This window comes from Rhinolophus hipposideros (assembly GCF_964194185.1).
Source record: "Rhinolophus hipposideros genome assembly, chromosome: 22".
Lineage (NCBI taxonomy): Eukaryota > Metazoa > Chordata > Mammalia > Chiroptera > Rhinolophidae > Rhinolophus > Rhinolophus hipposideros.
Genome location: NC_138068.1, coordinates 33,645,605 through 33,670,762, shown reverse-complemented (window position 1 = coordinate 33,670,762; position 25,158 = coordinate 33,645,605). Strand labels below are relative to the sequence as shown.

Below are 25,158 nucleotides of genomic sequence, written 5' to 3'. Positions count from 1 at the left end.
TGAGTACCTGTCCTGACAGGGAACTTACCACCTCAAAGGTATGGCATTTCATTGTAATGAACTCTCTTTGCAAAAGTAGTTTTCCTATTACTAGAAACCAAATCTGCTTCCCTATTGATTCTCTCTACTGTTTAGTTGCCTAAAAGTCCTTCAGATATGAATAAGGCTTCTTATTTTATAACTAGAAATAGATCTTAGATATCCTAAGAGTGGGCAATACATGGATAATTAATTCTAAAGTGTAAAGGACTGATAAGAACTTTTCAATATGAACATGATCTTATTAGGAGAACCTAAAGGTGGGGCCATTTGGAATATCAAAGATACCAGGAATACGAGGACACCGAAAAACTGATATAGTAGAAAGAGTACCAGGCTAGGAAATGAAAGCTGGGTCCAATGTGATTTATTTTATTTGAGTTTTGCTTTTGTCATCTGGAAAAGAAATAATTCGTATGATGAGTAGTTCTACTCATTACCGTAATTGCAGAATTTTATTTGGAAACAGCCCTGCTCACCTGGGCTGTTTTAAGCCTTTACTCTGGCTTAGTTTCCTTAGCTCTTTCTTAGTGTTGGGTGGGCAAAAAGTTGCACATGTGTCAATGAGCTTCGACCTCCTGGGGGCTGGATTGACGTTCTTGGTGCCAAAGATGCTATGACTTACACCACCCTCACCACGTCAATCAATGTGTCTTTTATTCCCACCTGGTTTGAACCTTCCTCTCCCCTGCCTCACAGCCCTGCTTCACCAGGGTTGTTTATGGTATTTGCATAATAAATATTTGCAGATAACACATTTACTGCAGGTAACGCATTTTATTATGATTTCATTATATATTCTCTTTTCCTGGAGTTTTGCAAGTAAAGAACCAACTCTTTATTTGTCCTAAGTTCCACACTATAGAACCAGGTCATATTACAACTGCTTGATGCACAAGAATCAATGACTTAATAAATACTTTACAAAAATAATGTAGTTTTATTCCTTTCTTAAAACATAAAAAAATTCAGATTTCCTAGACTTGAGTCCCCCTCCTCTTTTTATATTTATTTATTTATTGAGAATATATTGGTGGAGGAAAAGATTGTTAAGATGACATTAAAATAAGATAGATGAAATGAGGTCCATGTTATTTTCCCATTTATTTTGCTTTTTTTCTTTGGAAAAGTGCTAGTTCCTGTTATTATGTCCGTCCTTATTGCAGCCTTCTGGACTTAGAAAGACATGAGTAGAAATTGTGCCATTCTGAAGCCTTTTAGTAGAATCAAAACATTATGCTAATATTGGCCTTTTACTTTAAAGCTTATTTAAAACCAGGCTTCAGAATCATCCCCAAAATATCCGTTTGCCCCCGGCCCCCCACTCCCTACCCAGTCTTATGCAAGGGCATTTTGGAACTGAGACTTTAGCAAGGTGCCTCATGACTAAATAATATTTGGTTTAAGGTGGGCCTTTTCTTGTTTTGATATACTTCCACTGAGTCATTTATTTTTAAAGAAATCATTACAAATTCCCTTTCTCTTCCACCTTCTTAAGCCCTGTCTGAACTCTCACAGAAGCGATTAAACAGTTTCACGATGACAACTCCAGAGAAAAGGTTACGCTTAAGTCACATTCATATTAAATAAGTTATATATAAAAACTTATAATGTTTACAGCTTCAGTCTCTTTCCCTCTTTGCTTCTCTAGGAAACACTGGATCTGGGTGTGAATTGAATCCCACCCACTATGGCTTCCAGGTTCTTCTGGCTTCTTTGTCCTCATCCTCCTGCCCACGTCACCTCTAAGAGGAATTCCAGGGAGGTCTGTGGGCATTGTGGACTGCAAGGGTGGCTTCCGATGGCAGTCACCGGGCCTGGCGCACATCCCTAGTGTAATTTATGAAAAATACTCATGTGGTATATACAAATACACACGTGTGCGGATAAGAGGAATTCTGTTCCAGGTAGCAGATCAGTGCAGTGCATTTGTGTCACAAATACTAGAGGTGGCATCTTTTTAATACTCCCTGGCCTCTTGGAACTGCTTGATATAATCTTCATCTGAGGGGCTCTCTGTGCACTTCTGTCCATTGTTGGGAGGCCGGGCCTCGTTATACCTGCTCCAGTCGCCCTTGCAAATAATCCAGGGCAGGACATCCACCTTGTAGTGGAGCTCTGCTGAGAACTCTGTGCTAATGAGGTTGGGTGTCCCTGCCCCTTTGCCCCTGGTGATAAGCTGCATGTTGTCCCCATAGCAACAGTGCTGGGCAGCCAGTGTAGTGCTCTCCAGGGATAGCATGGAGCGGATGCAGTACCGGGCCGTGGGCTTGTAGATCTCCAGCTTCTCTTTGGGCCCACTGGCGTCCTTCCAGCGGAAGTCTTTGCGTTTGATACGGTCAAATATGTCCGTTGTGCTATAGGCCACCTCGGTGGGGTAGGAGCAGGGACAGCTGGGCAAGTCATTGATCACCTTGTGCATATACTTCTTTAAGAACTCGCTTTTGCAGCTCATCCACCGCTCACAGCTGTCCGCGTCTGAAAAAGGCCACAGAAACCCTCTCACCACATCTAAAACCGACAGCAGGATGACATTGAAGTCTACCCCTCCCCTCCCAGGGTTTACACCCTGCAGCTCCCTAGACCTGCAGACCACGGGTGGTCATACTTACCTCCCTTGAACTTGGGAACTTTGAACTTGACTACCTAAATGCCATCACCTAGATTTAACCATCATTATATGTGCTTCATCTTTTCCATTTTTGGGGAAATATATGATATTATTATCCCTAAGTTTTAGTAGGCATCTACAAAAAAAAAAGTATATGGAGATATGGGGTTAGCCATAAACCCATTATCACCCATAATAAAATTAACAATAAGTCAGAGGGCCATTTTAAATCTCCTCTTTAATGGTGATTGGGGTGGAGAATGCCTCAAAGGAATATTTGCAAGTTTTATTTCTGCCTCTCACTGACTGGTTTAAACTAAAGCTAGTGTCCTAACCTCTTAGCCTTAGGTACCAAACAATAACAACCATCGTATGCAAATCTATGTGACAAGCTGCTTTACAGGGAAGGGGCTGGTGGTCCCTGCTTTTAAGGGAACTTAACATTTAGGCCAGAGGCCACTGACCTGTAGGCTTTGAGCCAGAACCAGTCCCCAGAGGTGTTATGTTTGGCCCTTACAGTATTAAGAATATTGAATTAATTGCTAACATTTAAGAATTAAGTGATTCCACTTATTTATGTGGATTCCTGGTTTCATTTGAAAAACCAAAAAATATGTTAATGCTGGTCCTGCATTGCCCCAGGGAACAACTGCCCAAGTAAATAAGCCAACAGTGATAGTTTGTGCAAACCAAGGTTGAGCAGAAAAATCTGCTGGGATTGTCTGGGGGCTGGGAACATACTCAGTTTCACTGGAGCAGAGGTTATGGGGAAGTAAGGTTGTTGGTGTCAGATCTTGGTGGTCTTCAATGCAGTTTAGGCTAGTTCAGAGGGCCCTAGAGAACGACTGATGGTTTCTGAGTGATAGTGAGCTATTAATTGAGCTGTACAGTAAGAAGATACATTCAGTGTTGATGTAAATTCTAAAAGTCCAGGTTCAATATTCTGGAAGGGGACAGCAGGTTGGAGCAAGAACGGTCAGAGAGATAGGGCTACCAGGCCTTGGTGGGCTTGGGAGTAAAGAGAGGAAGACATCAAACATGATTTATCAGTTCTGCCCCAGGTGTCTGGGAGACTGGTGGAGTCCTGAGTAGAAATCAAGTGGCCAAGGATGGGAGTGGGAAGATAGCAGGGTAGAGACAGGAGGTGCTGGGATGAGAGAGCAGCTTGGAGGAGGGCTTGGGACCCTCTTCAGTGAAATGAGGAAGAGAGAGATGAGAGATGGGGTATCTCCCAGGACATCAGGAAGGCATGGTTGCAAAGTGTGGGTGCTTGTTCTAGACTGCCTGGGATCGAATCCCAACTCAACTATGTAGCAGTTCTCTGACCTTGAGCAAGGTATTCTCCCTCACTGTTCTTCAGTTTCCTCATCTCTAAATTAGGGATGACAATAGCATCTGTCTTATAAAGTGTAATGAGGGTCAAATGGGAGGGAACACAGAAAGTACACAGCACAGGGTCCAGGGTGTTGCTAGCAGGAATATGCTGAAGCTCCTTTTGGTGCTGAGTTCTACGATTCCACTCCTGCAAACCCCTGAATAGTAGCAAAGAGAATGGAGGTGCCATCCTCAGAAGTGTGTGTCTGTAAAGCCAGTGGGGGTCTCCTTCAGAGGGCAGGGTCTTCAGAAACAAAATTCAGTCCTCAGAAACTGCCTTTGTATTTTTCTTCTAGGGGGAAGGTAATCATAATTCATGTACCCATAGAATATCCATTAACTTATTTTTATCTATCAAACTTACATAAATGTTCAGTGCGATGGACATGTTCTAAATGCTTTACAAATATGAACTCATTTAATTCTACAATAACTCTATAAGGTAGGCACTAGCACTTCACACCATTTTACAAATCAGAAAATGGAGGCAGTACTGCGTTAAGAAACTTGACTTCGTCTAAGAAATATGCTGGGAGAATTGTACCCCGTAAGAGGGGAAACAAAATATTTAAATGGATCCAAGGATGACATTGCAAAGGCAAAAGGAATCTCCAAAATACGAAATCAATATTTGGATAAAAAAGAAAAAAAAAAATCTTACCAACTTCAAACAGTTTGGTGGCATTAAACTCCTCGCTTCCCGCAAGCAGACTCACTTCAGTGGCAGCTGTCCTGAAGGTGTCTTCAATTCCTAAACACAGACAAGAGCTCATTTTCCCCTAGTTATACGGAAAAAGTCCACACCCCCTACCAATTAAAAAAACAAATACACCTGAACAAAGCCTTTTTTTGTGTTCATGACTACTTGCCCACGGAGGAAACAGTAAAAAGCAGGTCATAGAGTATAAAATATATTAAAACCCCAGATACCATTTGCAGCACGAAATCAGATCCAAATGTGCCTGAATGAGTCCTAAGGAACTCATTCACTAGGCCGAGGAGTGGGGTTTTGGGCAGTGGCGGATAATGTCAAGATGCCTGTCTATTTGGTGGTGTTAGGGTGACAAACTAAACTAGAGGCAGTGGTTACTACCTTGTTTAGTGGTCAATACCAATCTTAAGGACTGACAGACTGGGTTAAAGCATTACTAGCTGTGTGACCTTGGGCAAGACACTTAACCTTTGTGAACCTCAGTTTTCACAGCTATAAAATGGGGAGAAATAAATAACCTACCTTGTAGAGTTGAACGAATTAAATGAGTTATGTGTAAAGAAAGCACTTAGAATAGTGATTGCTAAGTGTTAGCTGACACTTTTTCCTTGGATGTTTGTCTAGTTCACTTTGAGGATGCAGAGTCCATAGCTGAAGACCAGGCATCTCATAGTCCGGGACTTTCAGGGTTGTTGAAGATGCTTCAAGAAGAGTAAGCTGGGCTTGTCATTACTTGCTCTGAGGGACTGAACCCAGCTTGCCTCAAACTTCCTGGCTTCCCTCCCCTCTCCAAACTACTACCTCACCCAGGCTTCCTTCACAAACAGGAATCCTGTGCAAGCTGAGGCAGTCAGAAGAGGCAGGAGTTGTGGAAGACAGACTAGTTGTTGGAGAGCCTTGGCTGCCTGGTAGGCATGACTTGATTTCCTTTAAGGGGCTCTCTCTGATCTTAGGTGAAGCCCCTTGAACTTATTTATAGGGTTGATCTAGGGGACAAACTTTTACAGTGTAACTACTGCCAGGCCAGGGAGACTGTCTGCCCCATGATTCTTTCCAATAAGACTGAGAATCAACACACCAAATAAGGAAAGAAATCCTGCAAAAAAAAAAAAAAATCCTTCATGTGCCAAGGGAACCCTGAAAAACTGGAAGAGCAAGGAACAGAGAGGCAGAAACGATGGAAACAGGGCAAGGTCAGATGAGAAGAAAATGTACGAGCAGGGCGGCTGGCCACGCTGCTCTCACAGTTGAGAGCCAACAATAAGGCAACGTTCAAAACGGTGGTAGAGAAGGACCTTTCCCTCATAAAATATCTCAATCTACCATGTTCGGTGTGGATGCCAGTTCTGGAAGAGAGAACAAGAGGCAAGCTCCCAAGCCTGACACTAAATGCTGCCTGTCTCCCTGTTTGGCTGAGACGGATACTCTTCCCCCTGCTGAAGGTGGGGTAATTTAATGGTTAAGAACATAGACTCTGGAATCAGCAGAGGTCTGGATTCCAGTTCCAGACTGATCCCTTGCTGCCTGTATTGACTAGGCAAGTTAGCCCCTGTGCCTCAGTTTCCACAGCTGTTTAAATGGGTACAATAATAAACACCCATTTCACGAGGCTACTGTGAGAATTTAGTGAAAAAATATTCATAAAGTCCTTTGAAATTTGTTGACACTGAAGTACTCAAAGAACCCTATCCTTCATAATCATCTTTTTCACTTTTTTCTTCATTATCTCCTTTATTTTCATCTTCTTCATATTTATCTTCATTTTCTTTTGCTCTATCTTCTTGTCTTCATCATCTTCTTCCTTTTTTTCCAGATTCTCCTTCTCTTTCTTCTTCATATTCTTCGTGTACTCTTTCTCATATTATTATTTATTGGTTTATTTCTATGCATCCAAATCCCATCTTACCAGGCTTCCAACTCAGTTTCAGTTAGGAAATTCACTCAGGAAAAGCATCTTGATGTTTACTCCACTTTCTGAACTCCATCGGCATGGCTGACAGGGAGCCAGAACTGCCACTTCTTACATTTCAGCCCTGTTTTCTACACACACCCCTTTGCCAACATGCATATGCCCAACCTGGTCCTTCCTTTCTTTTCTCTGAAACCCCTAGGCCCTTCTGCTTCTTTTTTTGTCACAAATCTCAGCCTTAGGTTTGAGAACAGAGTTTCTGGGGGTAGAGAAAAGGAAGTCCTGGGTGCAGAGATTAAATTTTCTGTTTTTGAATTTCCTTAAGATGAAGCCATTTAGAATACGTGGTTTATTGGAAGAGCCGAAGGTATTATTTTGGGCTGGTATTCTACTTGGCAATGGGGAGCACACAGTAAATGTGAAACTACAGACCAAGAGTTGGTAAACTTTTTTTGTAAAAGGTCGGAGAGTAAATATTTCAGGCCTTGTGGGTCACATATGGGCTTGGTCGTATATTCTTCCTCCTCCTGCTCCTCCTTTTCTTCCACTTCTTTTTCTTCTCCTTTTTCTTCTTCTTCACAACCCTTTACAAATGTGGGGGCCATACAAAAACAGGCCATGGAGTGACAATTACGGCTACAGAGAGTCAAAATTATTTTTCACCCTTAACATGGCCTCTCAACAAGTGTGCAATTAGTTTGGTTTTCAAAACACTGATAATGCAGTTTAAAGTGATACTTAACTGCCAAGTTGCCCCAATTTGCTCCCTTGGTAGCCATCAGCAATGGTCAGGCATCAGGCTAGGGCTAACTGCATGGTTTTCTGCAGATGGCTGTCAAGCCTCTCGTCTGGTCTTCTTTATCAGAACATGAATGGCTATCTTCATGTGTCTCTTCAAGGCACAACAAATCTCATATCAAAGACCCAAGTTAATCAGAGTCCCTCCTTTAATTAAGTAAGTACACTGTGGCATTGTCTTGTAGGTCACATCTACTGCAATTGTGCATAAGATTCAGAAAACCCATCGTTTCATCCATTAAGCATATGATTTGTCTCTTGTCTCAGTCTGGTCAGAATTCTTACTAGGGAAATAATTGTCTTTTATACAAAGTCAATTTCTACAAATTTTTAAATACAAATTTAAAGTTTTCCCTTGAACTCAGAGGCACACCCCTGCATAAACCCACCTGGGCAGTTTGGGCGGTCACAAGTCCTAGATTCCGTTGCGGTGCATGCGTAGCCACAAGACCTGGTCCGCTTCTGGTTTCCATTCCCACAGGTAACGCTGCAGACAGACCAGAGACTCCAGTCGCCCTCACCATCTGTGGAATCTGGAAGGGAGCCAGAGAGACAGTCACAGCCTCACCCAAAGAGTTCTCAAATCTGCCCCGTCATGCAGCTTGCTAATTGTCCACTTCCGTCGTTCTCACTGATGGAAGACACCAGATGCCAGCTGGAGTCAAAAGGCTTAAAGGCCCAGGGTTCATTTTAGGGATTAGCTTCACGAAGGCAGGGACTCTGTCCAAGGTTTTGGGCACTGAGGTGGTTAGCCCATAACCAGACCCTGACCCCTAGAAGGTGCCTGGTAAGTGCTTATTAAGAATGAATACATTTGCAGAGCATGGTATCATGGAACAGTATGGTAGATAGTTTCAAAGATGACCACCACTAGTTCTCCCTGTGCATACAATTACAGAGAGAGAGAGAGAGAATGAGAGAGACTATTTCCCCTTTCCTAGAATCTGTGCTGGCTTTGAGGCCTGGCAGCTTCTGACTTTCGCTCTGGGGAATCTAGTCACTGTGAAAAAAGCTGAGGCTAAACCTGTGAATTATGGGATACCACATGGAAAGAGAGGAGCCACATCAAGGACCCATGACACTAAATATGTGAGTGAAGCTTTCCTGAACCTTCGAGCCCTTTCCAGTGGACAGCTGAATGCAGCTGATTCCCTCAGGAGTAGAGGAACTGCTCAGTGGGGCGCTGCCTGAACCCTGAGCCACAGGTTCATGAGAAATAATAAACTGCTGTTGTTTTAAGCCATGAAGTTTCGGGATATCTAGTTATACAGAAGTAGATAACCTATACATAATGGTGAAGCTAGAGATGGTCCTTTAAGGTCAACAGCCATCCCATATATATATATATGTATATATATTGAGCCAGGAACATCTCTCCCAACTCTTACTAGGCATCAGCATGGTAGAACTGGAGAGACACATTAGTTTCAGAGGGAGAAACCACTGAAGTAGGGGCCGCTGCTACTCCCTCCCAGAACTTTGCAGTCTGGTATCTCTTGGTAATCTCCCTGAGAACACCAGAGAGGTGCGTGGAACTCAGCCAATATATATATATATATATATATTGAGCCAGGAACATTTCTAGATATGTAGGATATATCATTAAATAAAACTTTCAAAGATTCCCTGCCTTGGTAGAACTAATATTTCAGTGAGAAGAGTCAGACAATAATCAGTAAACAGAAAAAAATGAGTAAATTCCATAGTAGATTAGAAGTCAGTAAACGTAAACAGTATGGAAAAAGGAGAAGCAGACCAGGCTAGGGGGGCCTGGAGTGTGAGAGGGGTGGGAAAGATTGGTATATTATCAACATGAAATTCCTCTTTTTTAAAAGTAAGAAAGTAAGTCCTGGAGCGATTGGGTGACTATCTAAGGTCATAATGGTAACAGAAAGAAAAACTTGCGCTCTAGCGCTAAGCTCTTAATCTCAAAAACATGACTCTCTATGCAGCATCTCTACTCATTAATCATTTCTGCTGATTTATCCAAACTTCCTACAGTTTTGGGGCCTCTGTCGGTGGCAAGTTCATAGCTACAGGCATGTGCCTTGCCGGGAAGGGGTCCTCTCCATTCATAACAGGTCGTGGTGATTGTTATTATGTGGGTCTGGCAAGAATGTAGTCCACACATGTTTCTACCTGAACTGCGGGCCCCGTGCCAGCCTCCCAGGCTGTTGTTTACATGGCGCTCACTCTGAACGCTCCTCAGGCAAACACAGGCCCCCTGAGTCTCCTCAGCCCATTCAGCAGAGTCGGGATGGGGTGGGGCATTCATAGTTGTGTCCTCTTCCCTAATTCAGAGTGGAGCTCTGCTCACACCTCGCCTGCTCCCGTGGGCCCCATCCATTTCTCCCCCCTCCCCAAAAAGAAGTTTTCCAAACTTTGATTTTCTTCTAAGAAATGGTTTTCCAACACAGGGCTATGCAGATGTTTGAAACTACTGCTTCGTGTGAGGGACCTGGGCCTGTTTTCCCAGCCTTAGCCTTCCTCATCTCTCCCAACTCTTACTAGGCATCAACATGGTAGAACTGGAGAGACACATTAGTTTCAGAGGGAGAAACCACTGAAGTAGGGGCCGCTGCTACTCCCTCCCAGAACTTTGCAGTCTGGTATCTCTTGGTAATCTCCCTGAGAACACCAGAGAGGTGCGTGGAACTCACACGATTGCACTCTTATCAGCAGAAGCATCTGGGTGCAGTGGGGTTATATGCACACGTGAATACACTCAACCACATCCTACATGCACCACCAAGGTCTAATTTATTAAAGGAGACAAGGGCAACAAGTCACAGGTAAAGATTATAATGTCTTTAGACTCATAAAAAGGGGATAAATCGATCAGTCAGAAAGAGCTTATTAAATCACATAGGTGGAATTCATGTCACCTGTGTGCTGGGTACCAGCATAAGACACAGTCTAATGATACCAAGAGGTGTTCTTCTTGACTTTGCAGAAGCAACAGGGTCTGAACCATCTAGAAATCTCTTGTGAACTTTCCTCCCCATGAAGTAATATAATATTTGGGCAATATCATCCTGAATTTTGAGCATTAAGTACACCATGAGGCTTATATTGGAGTCTCTGCATGAGGTAATTTCTCGTTTTGGTTTCTTGGATTGAAATTATTGGCTGTTAATACTGTGTCAGAGTATGTGAAAAATGACCTCCATAATTCCCCTCCCCATGTCCACACCTTTGGTTACTCTCTTCTCAGGCATACCCTAACCCAGGCCACCTGACTTGCTTTGGCCAATGGGAAAACAGCAAATGTGGTGGCAAATAGAGGTTGGAAAAGTGTTCAGGCATTAAGGGTTTGTCCTGTTGCTGTAGGGCTCTTCCACTACCATGGAAGAGCCCAGGGCCAGTGTCCTGGAGGATGAGGGACCACGTGAAGACAGGCCCCAGCCATCTCAGCACCCCAGCTATCCAGCTGGGATCCCATCATTGTGAGTAAAGCCATCCTAGACCATCCAGCCCAAGCCAAGCCAGCCCAGAACAGAAGAACAGTCCAGACAACCTGCAAACTCTTGAGAGAACATGTTTGTTCTTGTAAGCCACTAAATTTGGAGGCTGGTTTCTTAACCAACAAAAGTTAACTGTTATAAATATGCCATAAAATTTTTTAGATATGCTCTCTTGATGGCTAGCAGACTCTGGGACCATGAAGGATTTCTTATCCCAATAAGTGGGTTCTCCGTGTCTTTATTTTAGGTGCTCACAAAGTCATTTATTTTCCAAACATTTTTTATATGGGTCCCCCAAAGTTAGGTACAGAACAGTTATATAACCAGGTGGCTAGTTATTTCTCGTGGGCCAAAAATGAAATAAAACCACCTCCTAGGGATGTGTGTGTATGTCAGCTCACCACCCTGAAGCCTTCATAGCATACTGTCCCAGACGAATGCTCCAGCAAAAACCCTCCCCTTGGGGATTTCTATTCATTTAATGTGTTCAAAGGACATGGAGGGAATTTCTGACTATGGAACAAATGTTTGAAGGCAATATTCCTTTCTGCTATAATAAAACAAGCTGTTCTCATTTGCTCACCTACCAGGGATCATTGCTAAGAGGAGAAAATGAATGTGAGCAGCAGCAATTGCAAAGATGACAACAATGACAGTAAAAAACAGTCTCTGTGAACATCTATGTGGTGCTTCGACAGCTCCTATCTTTGACATTAAATTGCTCAGTGAGGGAAGAAAACAATGCACAGTACAGTGGGCTGAGAGCTGGGTTTCAAGGATGTCATTTGAAATTTAAAGTAGTCATTATGTTGTTTTTGAGCACTAGGGTTCTGTGGGCCAGTTATAATGTTCGGGCAACTGAAGTAACTTGGGTTTTGACTTGGCTACTGGCAAGCCTCCACCACTAATCCTAGGTAGTAGTGGCTACCAATTATTGAGGGCCTACTTTAATCAGCTGCTCTCACACACTGAATTAACTCCTATAACAATCCTGCAAGGAAGGTGGAAGCAGCCTCCCTTTATGGATAAGAAAACTGAGGCTCAGAGAGATTAAGACACCTGTCTACGGTCACACAGATCAAATTTGGCAGAGCTGGAATTAGATCTGAAGTTTGTCTGCTCTTGCCATACCCTGTTCTATATCCTAATATTCCTGTAGCTTTGATTCTGGACCAGGTCGGCCTCCCTACTTTATGACACCCACTTACGTGGCCATAATTCAACATTACCAAGAAAAGTCCTTGGGGGGAAATCACTATGCAATGTTTTATTGATATAAGGCCATGATCAGTTAGAGAATTGCAAAGAACTGAGTCCTAACCTAAGTTACAATAACCAGTGCCCATCCGATTTTATTATTCAGGTTGTTCTGGAAAACTCTGGAAATGGTCTATCACAAGACAGAAAATGATATACTGGAATTCCTGCTTTGCCCTAAGTAATACCTTCAGTATCAACAGAGAAGGTATTTAAAATGCAGTATTTCAAACACATACAGTCCAAAGTTGAGCAGACTTGTGTTTCCATGATCACAAGTTAGATTTAACTGACTTTTGTTGTATATTTTATAATTTATTCCAAAGATGCCATTCTATTCTATTTATTTTTACTTAGAATTTTTTGAAATACTCTTTGGTCATAGACATTTAAATTCTTATTAAAAATCCTACCTTCAAAAATCTGAGGTCACCCTCCTCCACAAAGACCAGTTCCTGTGGCAATTTTAGCCCGTCTCCGACAAGGCCACGGACCCTTAGGTATAGAGACGCGCACAATTTGCCAGTGCATGAACCTCACCTTCCTGGGCCATAAGTTCTCTCCCTATATCCTCCACAGCATTTAACATAGGGATAAATACTTAGAAATTGCTCCATAGTTTCCTGTCGATTGAAATAAGAGAGGACTCAATTCAACCAATGTTGTATAGAATTCTAGAAATTACATGTTCTTTGTGAGCTGAGAAGCAATTTTTCAGTCTTAATTCTTCATTCATTATGCAAATATTACTGAGCATCTGCAATACACTGGGAGTATTGTTACTCCAAGTGTGGTCCAAGGGCCAGCAGTGTCAGCTTGACCTGGGCTCCTGCCCTGGTCCTACATTTACTACACTAGAAGCTGCATTTGAACAAGACTCCCAGGTTATTTGTGTGTACATTACTATCTGAGAAGCACTGCTTTAGAGGCATAAAAAGAGACACACTTTTCTTTATAAAGTAGCAATCCTGATATCTAGTCTGATGATGAGGAAGTTTCTAAGAGAGACTCCAAAATCATAAAAGATGGGAGTTTCTTCATGGCTCAGGGATGCTGTAAGATTTAGACGCAGGGCGTCTACAGGTATCGTAGGCCCAGAAAGCTGGGGTGAGGGTGACTGCAGCAGCCACAGTAACTGCTCCAGTAGAAGCAAATTCTATCCTCAATGTTGAAATGGAGGGATGTTCTTAATGTTCATGAGTTTGGCAAAGGGTACTCTATAATAGCTTTAGATGAGAGAGTTGTTTCTAGCATTGATCTTCAAACTTCAATGAGCATGACAATCACCTGCTGACCTTGACTTAAAAAAGAAACAAAGAAGCAAAAGGCAGACAGGCTCCAGGTCTCATTGCTGGACATTCTGACTCAGTAGAAGGACAGCAGTGACCCTCAACCTGAGCTGCACATTGGAGTTACCCATGGAGCTTTAAAAAACACCGGGTCCCCACCTCCAGAGATCCCAACTTGTTGGTCTGGAGAGAACTCTGGGTATCAGGATTTTAAAAAATTCACCAGGTGAATATAATGAGCAACTAAGGCTGAGAAGCATCGATCTTGAATAGTGGTGCTCAATGTACCAGAAGCTTCTGGAAAGTGTGTTTAAACATAGATTTTTGGAGACCCAGTCCAGAATGTCTGATTCGGTAGGCCTGGGGGTCAGGAGACTGAAAACTTACATTTCTATCATTGTTCCAGGTGATACTAATGCAGCTAGTTTGGGAACCATAGTTTGAGGACCATTAGGATAGAGGGACAGGGCTGGGGTCAGGACTGGCATTTTTTAACATGTAACCAGGGGATTCTGATGCCATGGGTCTAAGCTCCACTCAGAGAAACAATGTTCTGTGTGGGCGGGGCAAACAGGTTAAGTGGTAAAGCTGTGCAATGTCAGGCTGGCTCTCACAGATCCTGTGTGTTTCTCTGTTCAGCAGCACCACACTTTTCCTCCCACTCCTGTCCTCTAGTCTAAGTGGCCATTTGTAGATCCACTTTACTCTCCTAAAGGATGGGCTATTTCCCCCCAGAGAGGCAGAATAACATAGTTATTAAGAGGACAGACTCTGGACCCAGACTGACTGAGATGAATCCTTGAGGTCAAGTTGCTTAACTTCTCCAAGCTTCAGTTTACCCATCTGTAAAATGGGGTACCTGCCTCAGAGAGCTGATTAAATGAGCTAATATATGTTAGATGTCATGAAGAAGGATTGGTGCATGGTAAGTGTTGTATGTATGCTGGCCAGCATTCCCAGTCCTTCCTCTTGGAAAACAGATAAATTGGACTTCCTCTGGGAAAAGGGAAGATTTCACAGGCCTCCTGGCTGGAAGGGGTATGGGAGCTCTCTTTCTGCTCCCCTAGCATTTGATCTAGTATCACTATCATGGCACTATTTTGCTCCCCTTGTCCATAGATAAGTGAGACCCTCTTTTGGAAAAGACTATCTTACTAATTTTTGGATTTCCAGCACCTAGCATAGTGCTGAACACAAGGTATACTCTTAATAAATGTCTGTTGAACAACTGAATGATGTGGCAGGAAGAAAATCGTTTTGCTCTTTTGGACGTTGCTTAGAATCATTTATTAGCAGGCAGAAATAATTTTCCACTATACAACTGGTGTTTCTGCTGAAAAATAGGTGTCAGGGTGAGAGTGTAAATGGTGCAAGACAAGCCTTCACCACACAGTGTTTGCTCCTAACTGCTGATAGTGAGACCACAAGAACAGTACAATGATAGATGAATTTGTAAGGCATCAAATACTCTGTAACAGAAGTTACGCTGCCTGATTCTGCACGAAGCCTGTTTTTTCTTGTTGGAAACCCAGAATACATTTCTCAGCCTCCCTTGCCTCTGTGTGAGGCCATATGATCAGGTCCTGCCATTAGAGTTTGAGCACCTGTGATGTGTGTTATCTCCAGGCTGACGGGGTTAGAGCGTGTGTGCCTTTTTCAGGCTGTGTCTCTCTTCTTAGCTGCCAGGTCAATACAGAGCATCCAGTGGATAACTCTTAGGGCCTTACAGTTGGAGCACCAAGATGGAAGGAGCCTGGGTTCCTGAATGACCGAGTGGAGCTGAGTTCCCCTAACCCTGTCTCCCACCCCAACTCAAGTGACAAATGAACTTTTATTATTTAAATTACTGAGTTTGAAAGTTGTTTGTTACCTCACTATCCTACTCTAAAAGCGTGAGATCCTAGAAGTCCCAACTTGGGATCTTGACATTTATTTGTGGGCTGCCTTACTCAGACAACCTGTGAAACACATGTTCATGTGGATTCCTAAGGGCCATGACACTGCCAATGTCAAACATAACACAATGGCCTGGTCAAAGGAAGCTGTTGAACACATCTCTTTTACTAAATTTATTTTCAGTATGAATTTTTACAGTAAAATATGCAAGGAAGTTGATTTGGTGATTTCTTCATTTTTAGAAATAAAGCTAGTTTTTTTGGGGGGGAAAGGCAAAACCTCAAAGACCCCTAACTAACTAACTAACTAAAAAAAAAAAAAAAAAAATCTCTCCTCGGATAATTGGTATGATTTTAAAATTATAGTCCTTCCAGAAAAATGTGGCTGCTGGTGCCTCCTTGGGGCTTCTGCGGAAAAGAGTCTTTATGAGGTATACCTCATAGAAGACCAAAAGCCACATACTGTAAACTGGGTTTTGCCTGGCTCCATGTCCTTATCATCCTCATTTATTCTCCCCACCAATTTTATATTACTGGGTGGTAAACTCACCATATTCTGGCTGCTCTTTGGTTTCAAAAGTCCGGTGGCCTGGGGCCGGACGGTCCCACCCCCTGGGGGGGTTGAGGAAGTTGCTGTCATCTGAGGTACTGTCGTACTTGTAGTCCTGGTCCCCGCTGTTGGCCCTCGCCAAGGACAAGGACCTCTGCCACCAGGCCTGCCAGTCGGGGGATGGGACTGACCAGCTGGGCTTATTCTCCGGATGCTGATCTTTATCTGCTTCAGAGTCAGGACCGTCCACCACCTCTATGGTGACCTGAAGAATTCAGAACAGGCCAGGGTCAATGAGGAGTCACTAGCCTCCAAGCTGGGTGACCCTTGGAAGAAAGTCTGAGAGAGCAAAGGCAAACAATGGATGTGTCCCTCATGAACGATAGCCACAACTGCACAGTGTTACAGATGGAAGGGAAGACATCCAGGGGTGGTCCAAATGAACCCCAAGACTAGAGAGAACTGATGTACATGGGCCTCAAGGTGGGAAGAGAAAATTCATCAGTAGGGTCACTGATTTACTGATGTCCAGATTGCTGGGAATTCAAGGAGTCAACATGTCCTATATATGTTCCTGAAGTGACACAAGAATAATTCTAATAAAACTGAACACTTACTGAGTACTAACTCTGTCCCAGGCACTGTTCTAAATGCTCTCCATATATTAACTTATTTAATCTTCATAACAACCTTACAAGGTTAGTTGATTGTCCCCTATGGTTGATTATGTGCAAAGATGGCCCTGGCAATTTCTCCCATCTTTGTACGTGTGTGTCACACCTCCCACCAAGAGGTGGAGTTTATTTTCTCTCCCTTTCTGTCTATCTGAGCTGGCCTTGTGATACACTTTGTCCAGTAGAATGTGGTAGGTTTAACAACAGGACAAGCCTCATGAGGTCTTCCAGCCTCCATTTTCATTCTCTTGGAGTGTCCCTACCATTCTGTAAGGAAGCCCAGCCTATACTACATTGCATATGGAGCATGTGAAGAGGGAGGCCATGGAGAGGACAACTGAGGCTTCTCAGCCAATGGCCAGCTCCACAGCCCCAGTGACGTGAGTGGGGCCATCTTGGATCCTCCAGCCCAGCTGGGTCACCCCAGCTGATACCACATGGAGCACAGATGAACTCTGCCAGCTGAGACCTGCTCAAATTCATGACCTACAGGACCATGAGCAATGATCATTGCTTCAAGTTATTAAGTTTTGGGGTTGGCAGCAATAGATAGCTTTTTACAGACAGATAAAACTAGCACACAGACGTTAACAACTTGCCTAAGACCACATAGCTAGTAACTGGCAGATGTGGGTAGTCTAGCTCCACAACCCATGTTTTTACCAACGTTGCCACAACGCTTCTCAAAAAGTAAATAACGGGTATTGTCTCCTTATACAACCAAGGGAGCAAAGAGGCCACAAATGCCGATGAAGCTAGATGCCACAGGTTATGTAGTGATGTGAGCACAAGGTCCTCAAGGTCCAGACTTTCACAGCTGTGATTTTCACTCATCCCATAGTGTAGACCCAGCAGGTACATTCCTCAACTGACCCTCCGGGTCAAAACAGATAGGCCCAGAGGCAAGGTCAGAACTTGCTCTTGAATTTAGTGAGCCTAATTTGGAAGTCACAGGTCTAGAAGAATGCAGCTTCTTGGCTCTGAGAGACAATCAACATAGAGAAACTTGTTTAAAAAATATAATAAAAGATTCATTGGGTTCCTTTGGCCCTCACATAGCTCTTGCAACACCCCCTGGATGAGTTATGTGCAAATGAATCAGAAACATGTGCTCCAAGTAATCAGCGCAAGATGTACCGGGCAGATGGATTTCTAGTTTTGCCCTAACCCGACATCTGAGAGAGTTGCTGGGATGCTCTGCCAAATTACACCAGGGTGTGCCCATCCTGAGACAAACAGCCCCTTCCTTTTGTGTTAGGAATGGGGAGGTTTGAATTCTACTCACTTTGATAGTCAAAGGAAGTTGCCCAGCTGATGATGGGCCTGGGCTGTGGCCTTGTGTGGTCCAAACACAAGGTCAGGAGTGTAGCCTTCAATCCCAGAGTATACTCGGGCTGCAGCAGGTCAAGTGCATCTTTCCTCTGGTGTGGGATGCCTAGAAGGGCACCATTGGCTTTATTCCATGCTGCCATCATTACCCCCGTCTTGTAAGTATCTCTTGCATGCTTATAACTAATTATGGAACTTTTAGCAATCACCCAAAAAGATAAAAAGGGAAGAGAAGAAAAGGAACACATCGTATGTCTCGTATCAATGCTGTTTGCTAGAATAGATGGTGGCTGAAGAGTGACAGTGATCGGGACCCACACGCAACCTTGGAAGGACAAGTGCAGAAGGAGTGCACAGCTGGGTGGTGCAGAACCAAGCCAGACAGTGACAGGGCAATGCTGAGCCTTTGGAGACATAACCTTTCTCCTCTGCAGTCTCATCCCCTTTTGCCTGCAAACAGAACAACTGAGCCGCAACAATCGTCTGCAAGGCTGTTAAGGGTCTTGGAGGGGAGAAGCTGCCAAGAGCCAGGCAAGCCTGCAATTATGGTAATGAAATCAGTCTCTGGGTAGAAGATAAGGGGGAACATGCCCAACAGTTTTGGTATTCCATTTGTATTCAGACTGGAGTCAAAGGGATTGCCTAAACAAAACGTGCCCTGCAATTTCTCCAAGCTGGGAATAAAAACAATTTCATGTTTTAAGCTATTACCGTCAATACGATTTTTTTTCTTCCAAACTGCTGTTCAGATCCAAACAAAATAGATTTGTTGCCTGGCCAGGCAATGAGTAGCAAAATACGAATTTACTCCAAAAACTATATCGATGACAAAATCTCAACAGTTCAGAGGTTTCTTTTTTCCCTTTCATTTTTAGCCACTGCCTCAACTGAATTAAACACAAAAGATGTACAAACCTTAGGATCCACCCTTCCTTACAGTTAATATGGAAACCTCATACTGATATCAAAAGAAGAAATCTAATCTTGAACCTGAAATTTCATAGGCATACAATTAAAAAGACTTAATGAGCATGATCAATGACTTCTCGAATGGGGGGTTTTATGTTTCCTGTTGCTCTCATTCTATTTACATGTTCTTTAGCATCAAAGAGTCCTTTTATAAAGATGTCTTGAACAATAATCAATGTGATGAGCTGAAGGTGTAGGAGAGAGCACAGCAGGTTTCCAAGCTGATAAAGACTCTAGATCTTACCATCCTTTCTCTTCCTTAATGCACACGATGGAAGTATCTTAGTAGATTTGTTTCCTCTGGACTTTTCTACACCGTGATCAAGAGAGTAAAAGAAAGAAAACTCTTTCAAAATACCCAAGTTCAACTTTTGGCAGAACTCACCAGTTCCAAGCAACAGAGTTCAAAATTGGTGCCAATTTGGAGAATTCTGTCCAAAATCAGGAAATGAGGATCCTATGCAACCTTAATAGATTACATACCCTCCTTCCTTGACAATTGCCACAGAAGAAACATAAAATGAACCAGGAATATATATAATCCCCTCCTCTAAGGCCCACTGATGCTCTAAGAACAACTCTGGCAACCCCAGCTAATTGTGGCTAATGCTTTGACACCTGCAGCATGCTTGCTGAAATATTATTGCTTGTTCTACACAAGTTAGACCTAAATTTCAGGCACAGATACTGGCTTGGTGAATTCAAGTTTCCAAGGTGAACAGCAAGGAAGGTGTAGAGCTGTTCTCAAAACTAGGTCTTCAGATTCCCATTATTTTATATACATTTCTTCTGTCTTCTTCACATTGTCACCGACTGGCATCTGTCCATTTGGGAAAGCTTACCATATACCTGGTCCTGTGCTAAGCGCTTCCCAAGGATGGTCGCATTTAATCCTCACAACAACCCTACTCCTATGTAGTACTGTACTACACACGTACTCATAGGTGGTATTATCCTTCCAGTTTTGCAGGCTAGGAAACTGAGGCATAGAGAGGTCGAGTAACCAGCATGAAGCCAAAGAAGCCAATCAGAATCTGAACAATATAAGCTCGTTCCCATGGGCATGTGGGCCCATGTCTTGGGCACAGAAATTTCCTGGTTGTTAATCAGTCAGACCTGCCATTCCAAAAGTATTTTAGAGGAAAAGAATGAAGGGAAATCAGAAGTAGAAGCACGTACAATATTTATAGCTCTGGCCAACTCATCTGATTGTATCTTGTGGCACTCAAGAGGCCTATGGTCATGTAAATACATCTGTGCAAGAAAAAGAAGGCCTTCAGATGACTATTTTTACATGTCTCTCAATGGAAGAAAAGAAATAAGCATATTAGTTGAAATGAATACTAATCTCAGCTTGATCCAGAAAAGAGAAATATTTGTTTGTGAATAGCTACTGTGGTAATGAATTGATGCAGTAAGCCTAATAATGAGTTTATTTTAGAGATTTTTGTCTTTGCTATCTGACCATCAGCTGCAGACCAAAAACCCAGCCAAGGATATTAAAGTTCAAGTCTAAATTGTCCTGGGGGATCTACTTTCTTTCCTGAATGATTTATTTATTTATTTTTTAAAACAAAACCCAACTTCTAGTATTGTTTTAAATTTAATATGGAGATTGGGTTCAGGGGTTTGAGGCTATTTTTTTCTATTTTGCACAATGTTGTTTTTTCCCCCCAATCACTTACACAGCCTCGCCAGTCTTAAAATGGAGAGCCTGATCCACTTGGGACAGAGGCCACCTGGCTTAGGGGGATTTTAAAAAGTTCTAAAAAACAGGGCTTTTTAAAGGAGTTCCCTTCCTAAAAGTCAAGAGGCCCAAGAGGGATGTGGCCCTTTGCCCGGGCTCAGCATTGTCACTTTGGAAAGGTGTGGGCTATTTGGCAGGAGGGACAGTGGACTCTAGCCCTGGAGCGTGGGAAATGCTTCCAGACACTGGAGGGCTTGGGGCGGGGGCGAGGGGGTGGCGTGTTCATAGAGAGGGATATCGAATTCCTGTTCAGCTCCCCGGCTCCAGGCTCTAGTCAGGACTAACTACGTGGGGGTAAGGGGCAGGTTGCCAGGGAAGGGGGGAGACAAGGCCCCCGGGCCCTGGCAGCGGAAGCCAACCCACTGATGCGCCCTTCACCTGTCTTCACTCTGCTCCCCAGGGAGAGAAAATGCTTTCAGGGAGCCGCGGTGACCAGCAGGGCTGTCTGCTTGGATGAACTGGCCCGTGTCAAACCAGTGGATTTCAACAAAAGAGCAGTGCTGGCAGGAAGGGGCTAGGGCTGCCAACACGGAAACCATCACCCCCTTTTAGGAAGCACCTCATCTTTTAAAGGACCACCAGGGAACTGGTTTACTCAAGTGCAGTGGTGCACAGGGCTGCAGCAGCCAGCAGTGTGTGTGTGTGTGTGTGTGTACGCTCGTGTGTATGTGCATGCACACACACATATGTGCAGATCTAGGGCTGGTGCTTCCAGAGGTAGTAGCTGCTTTATTCTTTCCTTCAACATCTTTATGAATGACCAACATTAACCTTTTGTTGTCTTCTAGAAAGAGAAGTCTAGAAATGCAAGTCAATTTTCTTTTCTTTAGGGCCAACAGTTCATCAGATCAGTAAAACATAGGCCACCCCACCCCTCAGTACTGCCTGCAGAAGGTTAATAGACACAGGGATTGTGCAAAGGTGAAAGGGAGTGACCTGATTGGGCAGTGGGCAAAAAGATGGCATTGGCCTAGTCTTTTGGGGGTTTTGACTCTAATGGTATCTGAGTTGGAGTTTCATTAGTTTCTAATCCAAATACCAGTAACCCTGATATTTGGAGCTTTGGGGAAATCTATGTTCCTGGGGGCTATGTTAATCCTTGCTGTTCAAAGGATAACTCAAGAAAAGTATGGGGACTTCATAGGAGTGGCCCTGTCCCTCTTCCAACCCTGTTCTCCAAAGCATTTCTTTTAGCAGCAGCATCTGGAGGTGAACTTCTTGCTCTTGTGCTGGTGTGAAGGTAAGACAGAGTGAAAACAGAGCAATGGTTGTTACTTTTCACCTGTTAAAAGTCTACATATGAAGAGGTGGCTTGGGGTCTCAGAGGAGAGACCCCATAATATAATAAAATAATTTCTACTTGTACTATCTCTGCAGCCACACCTTTGGGGAAGCTGCATTTGATAAAAGTCCAAGATGCTTTGCCAGAGAGAACCAAATGTGGCCTTCTCATAACTCACCCTCCATTTAATTCTCTGCTCCTCCCTTGTCTCATTCTAGTTCTCTCCATACCCATAAGCTCCAACAGCCTCCTCACCCCTCAAGAAGGCAGGTGGAATTGTTCTGAAGTATTGTTTATGTCCCATCCGGCTAAGCTTATGATGATTTAAAACGAATTCCCAAGTTTGCTGCTTCCTGAGTTCATGCACAGCTCCATCATGGGGCTGCAGAGGGCTGGGCACTTCGCGGTCACCCTTTTCTTCTTTTTGGAAAAGTAAACTGGGTTTCCCAGCTCTGTGGATCCCAACCACCTTTGTACCACTGCTGTATCACTGTTCGTTCCTAACGTTTAGGTAATATTTTAAAAGGGCCCAAGTGGGGCCCAAGTCGGTGAAGTTTGGGGATTTCCTGACTGATACATTTATCTGGGAGAGAGAATTTCTGCTCGAAAGTCAGTTCTTAGGTGAAGCCCTGTGCACTTAGTAACATTTTAACAAGGGGAAACTCTCCCTGCAGCCTTCCATTCCCCTGCATCCAGGCCTATTCTTATAATTTTACATTAGAAATTCTTAAATCTGTTACACTAATAGCTCAATCCTCAGCATTAAGCCCCACGGTGACATTTCCCACCTCTAGGAAGAAACGTGAGCCATAGCAACCGTAAAATTGTTTCGGGCATGGCCTAAGCACCTTTGGGGTAAGGGCGGTCTGGTCCTGGGACCATAAAATCTATATACAAGGAAAAGTCACTTCCTGCAGATGAAGGCATGATGTCGAGCAACAGTAAGGGGATGTCTGTGCTTTTGCTTTCTTTTGCTTTCCAATCTGCACCTCCCCCAAGTGAATCCTTTATTCTTCATCAAAGAGCCATGTGGCCAGTTCCTGGAGAGAGAGCAGTGGAGCAAAAGGCCTGTTTTTCCAGTTAATCAATTAGAACAATGCAAGACTCATCAGAAATATTAATTGGGGCATGCAGTGATTTCTGCACATGGGTTGTCAAAGAATGACCTCCAAAACATTTTTTACCTCTGCACCATCAACACTGACTACCCCACCCTATGTCTTCCCATCTATTTAAGCTGCCCACCAGGGAACACAGCATTTTTTTCCTCATCTGTCTCCATGGTTCCTCTGGCAGTCTTTGGTGTGAGCAGAGATTTTCACACCTATGTCATTTCCTGGAGAAAAAAGTCCTTACATTTCTTAATCTCACAGAACATAACACAGCATTTTGTACGCAGTAGGGACTGTTTGATATATTCTAATTGAGGTGTATTCCCAGTGACATTCCTTGGCCACCATGACACTGGTGTTATAAGCAAAACAACTCTGGCCAAAGAAACCTGATCTGAAACGGTGTCATGCAGAGAGTGTCAGTCTTGAGAGAGAGACAGTTAACTTAATTAAGGATCAATTGCTCTGGGGTCAGGTTCAGGAACTTTCTGCTGTGTAAACTAATTGTAATTTGATGCAGAGAGGGAAAATAAGGAAAAGCTGTCCCTCCCCAAGTGAAAAGAATTGAGAACAAAGCTTAGAAGTATGGAAGCAGGCAAATGAGAATAGGAGCTGCATATGGACAAGGTCGCCCAGGAGAAGAACCATTGGTCCTCAGCTGTCCTGGGACCATTTCTGGGGAGAAACAGTTGGAAATTCATGCAAAATCCAAAAATTAGGAGTTTGTCTCTGAAACACAGATTGCTAGGCTAAGTATTCTTGCGAGTCTGAGAGCCCGGAGTTAAGCCCCCATGTGACCTTGGACAAACCATATAGTAACTTTCTGAGTACTGGTTGCATTATTAATAATACTGGAAAAATGACATGTGCTTCATCTCTTTCATGAGGGTGTTGGGAGAGTCAAATTGGATCAACATTTGCTTTGTAAAATATACTATGCTATTTCAGTGTAGATGAGAATTATAATTTTCAATCCCAGGCAACCCTTTCCATAAGCTCCTATTTCCCTCACTTCATCCCACCATCATAGTGGTATGTATTCGTCTGTCCCTTAGGAATTTCTTTTCTCACCTCCCTTCCTCTTATTAAATTTTTTTATGAGTCATTTACACTTTAGAGCAACTGAAGTGTTGTCACCTCCTGAAAGAATTTCTGGTGTCCAAAGCAAGCGAAAGAGGCATGTAAGGGAGACTGCCTTCTGTAGTACCTTTGAAATCATACTATGATTTGCCCAGTCTACTCACGTATTAGATTGGCCCTTTCCTACAGCTACCATATTTCACCAATTTCAGGGCAAGTTATTTATTTTGTTTTGTTTTCACATTTCAATGTCTCTGATATTAGGATGTATCTTATAATAATTGGTGTGTCATATTTTAATTAGCAATGGTTTCTTTCTTCTTTTAGTGGTCCATAAGATAATGGTGCCTCTCACTATGAGTGGTATTACACAGATGTAATACACCACTGTTCTTATAGAGATTACATGATCATAAACAGGATTCCTTAATGGGTTAAAAAATGAGATAAGGCAGCAGTTACTCTGAAATCAGATCGGGAAACAGAGATAGACTGTTTCATTTTCTTCCACCATTCAGCTGCTAAGTCTTACCTGGATATTTGGATTCTGCCCATTGATATCAGCTTTGGAAAGATCTGGAAAGTTTGGAAGATCAAGGAGAAAGGATCTGGGGCCATCTCTTTGCAACGCAGGGTGTCCAGCCTCTTGCTGGAATCGCTGTCTGGGAAGGGGCTGGTGTACAGCCTGGTCGTCCAGGTGGCCCCCTGGTGCTTCTTTGGAGAAAGGAAAGCTGGTTTCTGGTGTAGAGTCACTTTCCACATTGAGGTTATTCTAAAACAAACAAACATATGAACACATAAATAGGAGATGTATGATTTAAAAATCCCTCCCTTAACAGTCCATTAAATTCAGGAGCAAGGACAGTTGCAGTGGCTGCAATTCAGCCAGGATGTTATTCTCAACTTATTTTCATTCTCCATGGTTTAATTTCTTCATCTTCAATAAGCCAAACCATCAGGAAACTTCTTCTAGCCTGCTACTTGGGAATTTTCTGAGGATAAATGAGTTATGGGCTATTTATTAAACATTAAAAACATTAACACAAATGTACTGTTTTGAAGGAGAA

General features: G+C 43.2%; 1 protein-coding gene across 1 annotated transcript in view; it reads right to left on the bottom strand.

The window, feature by feature from the left end:
• Window positions 1-392: 392 nt before the first annotated feature.
• The window catches only part of ISM1 (isthmin 1), a 76,733-nt gene continuing 51,967 nt past the window's right edge, over window positions 393-25,158 (bottom strand). Inside the window, exons 2-6 of the mRNA XM_081034708.1 lie at window positions 24,624-24,863; window positions 15,899-16,163; window positions 7,833-7,976; window positions 4,686-4,775; window positions 393-2,517 (exon numbers count right to left, since the gene is read on the bottom strand). Of these exons, the coding sequence (XP_080890834.1) occupies window positions 2,000-2,517; window positions 4,686-4,775; window positions 7,833-7,976; window positions 15,899-16,163; window positions 24,624-24,863 (1,257 nt within the window). The 3' untranslated portion in view covers window positions 393-1,999. The remainder of the gene's footprint in view (window positions 2,518-4,685; window positions 4,776-7,832; window positions 7,977-15,898; window positions 16,164-24,623; window positions 24,864-25,158) is intronic.